The sequence below is a fragment of the Populus alba genome, chromosome 1, assembly GCF_005239225.2.
Source record: "Populus alba chromosome 1, ASM523922v2, whole genome shotgun sequence".
In the NCBI taxonomy this organism is placed as follows: Eukaryota; Viridiplantae; Streptophyta; class Magnoliopsida; order Malpighiales; family Salicaceae; genus Populus; species Populus alba.
The window spans coordinates 45,901,367-45,907,980 of record NC_133284.1 but is presented as its reverse complement, the minus strand read 5'-3'; the positions used below and the strand labels follow the sequence as shown (position 1 = coordinate 45,907,980).

Below are 6,614 nucleotides of genomic sequence, written 5' to 3'. Positions count from 1 at the left end.
TTGTTAAGTTTAAAGACCAATTGGGAAGAGCGAAGGCTTTAACTAAAATGCACGAAGAGCAGAAAGCAGAGTTGAACAATCATAAGGCTGAAGCAGAAGCGTTGAGATCTAAGTTGGACAAAGAAAAATTAAAGACCGTACAACTTATGGGAAACCAAAAAATGATAAAGCAACATAATCAAACATTGGATGATGCCAATAACTTTTTGTCTAGAAACAACTTGATTCATACTGAGAGGATAAGGGAACTACAAGATCAGATTAATCGAGTAGCTGCAGAAGCCCATTTATTACGAGTGGAAGCTCGTCAGGTGGGAGGAGATATAATGAAATATCGAAGAAGCATGGATAACACCGATCTTTTTTTGAAAGCAATAGCTACTAGAGGCAGTGTTTTTTCTCCTGTAATAGATTAGATTAATTTTTCACTGTAAGTTTCTGAATAAGTAATAAGAGGGCTGAGACCCACATTTTTCAATGCAAAGATATGTGCATATAGCTGAAAGCCCAAATGTCAAAAAGCTAAGCAGATTTCTTCTCGGCATCGCAACAATGATATCAAGTTCAAGCTCAACCCATATATCCAAAGAATGACGGCCATATGTCACCAACAAAAAGCGAATCTATATCCAATATGTGGCATTCACATTCATGCATCATATACATTTGCTTATAGATTGTCATATTCTGCATATAACAGGTGAAATATAGGTCCCCAACCTAAACGTATTCATAATACTCGTTCACGAAAGAAAATGGAAAATGAAGAGAGAAATCAGCTAGAAATTCAACACCAAAGAGAGCTGGAAAGCCTGATAGAGGATGTAGCAAGGCTTACCAGCTTGCTTGAACAAGCTTTGAGGCCTAGAGTTGGAGAAGGGACATCTTCTCAACAAACATTTACACCTCAACCTCCGCCTCCTATTGTTCCGCCATTTGAGCCTCAACATGCTGCTCATTTCGCACCTACTCAATCAGCACATCCAATGAGGGTCCCCCATACTGTGTTGATAGAAGAAGAACTTCAAAGGAACAAGATCATAGAGGAAAATGGTCAGGAAAAACTAGCTGCTTTAGAAGAAAGAATGAAGGCAATAGAGGGGAATAGTTTGTATGATCCGGTAAAGGCTGCTGAAATGTGTTTAGTGCCTAATGTGGTTATTCCCAGAAAATTTAGAGTTCCAGAATTTGTTAAATATACTGGAACTCAATGCCCAATCACCCATCTTAAAGCATACTATAATAAGATGGCTGAAGTAGTCCATGATGGGAAGTTATTGATCCATTTCTTTCAAGATAGTTTAAGTGATGCTGCTCTTGCTTGGTATATGCGTTTGGATAATACCAAGATTAAAGGATGGAAGGATTTAGCTGAAGCTTTTATTAGACAGTATAAGTTCAACATGGACATTGCCCCAGATAGATCAAGTCTGCAAGCCATGGAAAAAGGCAATAAGGAGTCTGTAAGAGAATATGCCCAAAGGTGGCGTGAATCAGCCGCACAAGTAAATCCTTCATTGTCGGAAAGGGAGATGACTAGTTTATTTTCCAACACTTTCAAAGCCCCGTACTTTGAATACCTGGTAGGTAGTGCTGCACAAAATTTCTCTGATTTGGTTGTTATAGCTGAAAGGATCGAACAAACTGTTCGGACGGGTAGGATCGTGGATCCTACTGAAAAAAGAGGTTTTATTGGAAAAAGAAAAGAAGCGGAAGTTCACAATGTTGAAAGGGAAAGTAGAGGGAAGAACACTTACCAAGATAATTACAGCTCCAACAGTATTACACCTACCCCCTCTATATCCAATATAAAATTCTCTTCACCTACAAACACCCAAAATAACCCAATAAACAACCAAACCAATAATGCCTACCGTCCGAGAAGAAATTTTCCAATAGATCAAGTGCAGCTTCCACCATTACCCATGTCTCTTACTGAAATGCACCAAAGATTGCTTAGTATTGGTCAGGTAGCACCTGTTCCCTTAGAACCTTTACAACCACCATTTCCTTTTTGGTATAAACCCGATCAAAAATGTGAATACCATGCTGGTGCTGTTGGTCATCATATTGATGGATGTGTTGCATTCAAAAGAAAAATCCTTCAGCTCATCAAAGCTGGGTGGATTTCTTTTGATGAGTCTCCAAATGTGAAGTTTAACCCTCTACCAAATCACGCTTCTAGAAGTGGGGGAGTTAATAGCTTGGAGATAGGAAAGGGAGGTACATCAACTTTGAAGGTGACAATGGATATATTGTATGGGATGTTAAGGCAAACAGATTATCTAAAGACACCAGTCAAAATACAAACTGTAAGGAATGCGAATGAGTATTGTAAATATCATCAGCAGCTTGGGCATGATATTGACTCGTGCGAGGAGTTTCATTTGGAGGTAGAAAATATGATGGCGTTGGGAATGTTAAGATTGATGAAACCCGAAGAAGATGAGTTAGTAGGAACAATGACGGGTTGTAACAAAAAAGTGGAAGTTTGTAGATATGTACCAACCGAAAAGGGTCCACCAAAAATGATCCTAACTAAGCCTACGAATACTGTTAACGGAAGCTATAATGCCCAACCCTATAATTATGGTTATTCTTGTCACAGCACAAATCCTGCCCCTGTTTTTCATGCTGAAATAGGAGGACTCACTCGGAGTGGGAGATGTTTTACTCCTGAAGAGTTGGAAAACCATAGAAAAGCCAAAGGAAAGGACATGGTGGAATTGACAAAGACAGATGAGGTTAATAAGCCAGTAAGTGATGAAGAGGCTAATGAATTTCTGAAATTGATGAAGCACAACGAATATAGTGTGGTTGATCAGCTAAAGAAAACACCCGCTAGGATTTATTTGTTATCATTAATATTGAGTTCAAAATTGCATAGGAACGCACTTCAGAAGGTTTTTAATAAAGCATATGTTCCTCAGGATATCACACAAGACTCCATAGAACATTTGGTGGGTAGGATTCAAGCTAGCAACTACCTCTATTTTTCCGATGATGAGCTAGATCATAAAGGGACCGGTCATAATAAACCATTGCATATCACGGTAAAATGCAAGGATTGTGTGATTGCTAAGGTGCTTATAGATAATGGTTCTGCTCTCAATGTATTGCCAAGACATGTACTTGATAAAATGCCAGTTGATGCCTCTCACATGAAGCCAAGTACCATGACTGCTAGGGCATATGATGGGTCACCTAGACCAATCATTGGGAGTATTGATGTTGAACTAATCATTGGCCCACATCCATTTTAAGTCACATTACAAGTAATGGACATTCATCCATCATATAGCATGTTACTTGGAAGACCTTGGATCCATGCAGCCCGAGCTGTCGCATCTTCTTTACATCAACGAGTCAAGTTTGTCATCAATGGGAATTTGGTGACTGTGAGAGCTGAGGAAACTTTGTCAATGATAAAAAATGTGTCGATCCCTTACATAGAAGCTGAAGAAAGTAAGGATGGAAATCTGCATGCATTTGAAGTTGTAAATGCTGAATGGGTACCCGAAAATACGGTACGAAGAAAGCCAGAAATTTCCGAAGCAGCAAAAATGGCTACTAAATACTTCTTAAAGCATGGACTGCCATTTCAATATGACCATACTACCGGAATGCCTGAGAGGATTAATATGATAAAAATGAAGTGCGCGGATCAAAGGTTTGGCTTAGGGTTTAAGCCTGGGAAAGCAGATTTCAAAAGAGCAGCTGAAATTAGAAGAGAAAAGAGAATAGCCCGGATTGAGAGAAGAGAACCAGATGAAGACTGAATAGAGATCCCACCAATCCATGTAACATTTCCAAGATCCGCATATGTGATAAAAACAGAGGATTATGAGGGGGGACTAAGAAAATAATTCAATGGTGCTACTATTAATTATCTTGAATACGTCGGTGAACAAGATTTAAAGGAAGAGGATAATGATCATGAACAGTTTCCCCAGCTGACTATTGGTGTCTTAGAAGACGACTCATCAGAATTCGTGAGGAAACTGGCAGATGGAGAAGATTTAGCAAATTGGGAAATTCAAGAAGTCCCAATTGTTTTCAAAAAGTAATGTTTTGATTGCTTATTCGTTGTTTTTCATTATTTGTATTGTTTGAATAATTGTGCCTTGCCAAATCATCATGGCTTAAGAGATTGGCAATAAGGTTTTGTGGTTGAGCCCTTCTATCCTTTAAGTTTCAATGAGATCATGCATATTTTCTTTCAATCGTGTTGTTTTTTTTTTCTTCTCTGTTCATTTATTTACTTTCCCAGAACTATACACTCATAACCAAAACACTTTTTGCTTTCAGGAAATCTGAAAGCGGATCGTCGTACACCCCATAAACTCATTGCACTGTGGATAATTGGCCTAACTTTGATGAAACTATAATTGCCATGGATGAGGAAGAATTTGGTGAGGAGGATATTCATGAATTCGCAAAGTTAACGGAACAATCTGATCGCACATGGAAGCCTGCAAAAGAAGAACTAGAACTGATAAATGTGGGCACAGTACATAATAAAAGAGAGTTGAAAATAGGGAAGCTAATCTCTGCTGACGTTAGAAGTGAATTGATTGCTCTTTTACAAGAATACATTGATGTTTTTGCCTGGTCATACGCTGATATGCCTGGTCTGGATACTGATATCGTGGTACATAAACTACCTTTGATAGAAGGTTGTAAGCCGGTTAAGCAAAAGTTGAGGAGGACAAGGCCGGATATACTAATCAAAGTGAAAAAAGAGATAACAAAATAGTGGGATGCTGGATTCTTGGAAGTAGTTGATTATTCTCAATGGGTGTCCAATATCGTAGTAGTACCCAAGAAAGACAACAAAATCAGGGTATGTGTGGATTTCCGAGATTTGAATAAGGCAAGCCCGAAGGATAATTTTCCTTTACCCCACATAGATGTATTAGTAGATAATGCTGCCAAGAGTTCTACTTACTCTCTTATGGATGGTTTCTTTGGGTATAATCAAATTAAAATGGTCGAGCAAGACAAGAAGAAAACAACATTTGTTACCCCTTGGGGAACATATTGCTATAAAGTTATGCCATTTGGACTGAAAAATGCTGGGGCAACTTATCAAAGAGCAATGATGACACTATTTCATGATATGATGCATAAAGAAATTGAGGTCTATGTGGATGATATGATTGCTAAGTCTAAGGATGAGGAAAACCATATCCCAGCTCTGAAGAAATTATTTGAAAGGCTGAGAAAATATCAATTAAAGTTGAACCCTGCAAAATGCACATTTGGGGTGAAGTCTGGGAAGTTATTGGGATTTGTGGTGAGCAATAATGGCATAGAAGTAGATCCTGATAAAGTGAAGGCCATACAAGCTATGTCAGCTCCTAAAACTGAGAAAGAGGTTCGAGGCTTTTTGGAGCGTTTGAATTATATCGCTCGATTTATTTCACAACTTACAGTCACTTGTGAACCAATCTTTTGATTACTTCGAAAGAGAAACCCCAGAGTATGGGATGAGGACTGTTAAGAAGCCTTTGATAAGATTAAACAATATTTGCAGAACCCACCTCTATTGGTGCCACCGGTGCCGGGAAAGCCTCTCATTTTGTATTCAACAGTGACTGAATCAGCAATGGGCTGTGTGCTTGGCCAACATGATGAGTCTGGGAGAAAAGAGCAAGCCATCTACTACTTGAGTAAGAAATTCACTGAGTGTGAATCTCGTTACAGCATGATTGAGAAGCTGTGTTGTGGTGTTGGTTTGGAGTGCGAAAAGGCTCCGACAGTATATGCTATGCTATACCACTTGGTTAATTTCAAAGGTAGATCCTATCAAATATATCTTTGAAAAACCATACATGTCAAATAGGCTCGCCAGATGGCAAGTGTTGTTGGTTGAATATGATATCATTTACAAAACAAGAAAATCTGTGAAAGGAAGTGCAATCGCAGATCATTTAGCTGATAATGCTATTGAAGACTATGAGCATTAAAATTTTGACTTCCCTGATGAAGATGTGCTGGTAATAGAAAGGTGATTGGTGGACCATGTAGTTTGATGGTGCGGTGAATGTATCTGGTAATGGAGCTAGTGCTGTAATAATTTCTCTAGAAGGAAAACAATATCCCATATCCATTAAGTTGCAGTTCAATTGCATAAACAACACAGTTGAATATAAGGCTTGTATTCATGGATTGGAAGCTGCATTGGAGTTGAAGATAAGGAAATTAGAGGTATATGGAGACTCTATGTTGATAATCTGCCAAACAAAGGGGGAGTGGCAGACGAAAGATGAGAAATTCAAACCATATCAAGAATATCTCTCCAAATTGGTTGAAGACTTTGAAGAGATAGAGTTCAATCATTTAGGAAGGGATAAGAATCAGTTTGCAGATGCTTTAGCAACCTTAGCCTCCATGGCCACAATTGATTGTGGTATCAGAGTACATCCTATAGGCATTGATATCAGAAGTTCTCCTGTTTATTGTTGTTTAGTAGAAGAAGAAGTGGATGGAAGTCCTTGGTATGCAGATATAAAAAGATTTATCCAATATCGGGAATATCCTTTTAAAGCTTCAGAAACAGATAAGAAGACTCTGAGAAGAATGGCAATGGAATACTTTATAGATGGAGAAAT

At 38.5% G+C, this 6,614-nt stretch overlaps 1 protein-coding gene across 1 annotated transcript; it reads left to right on the top strand.

The window, feature by feature from the left end:
* The first annotated feature begins 755 nt into the window (after nucleotides 1-755).
* Nucleotides 756-3,779, top strand: LOC118036305 (uncharacterized). Its single transcript, XM_035041983.1, has 2 exons — nucleotides 756-3,222; nucleotides 3,334-3,779. The coding sequence occupies exons 1-2, from the start codon at nucleotides 756-758 to the stop codon at nucleotides 3,777-3,779; spliced, it is 2,913 nt and encodes a 970-aa protein (XP_034897874.1).
* The last annotated feature ends 2,835 nt before the right edge of the window (nucleotides 3,780-6,614 follow it).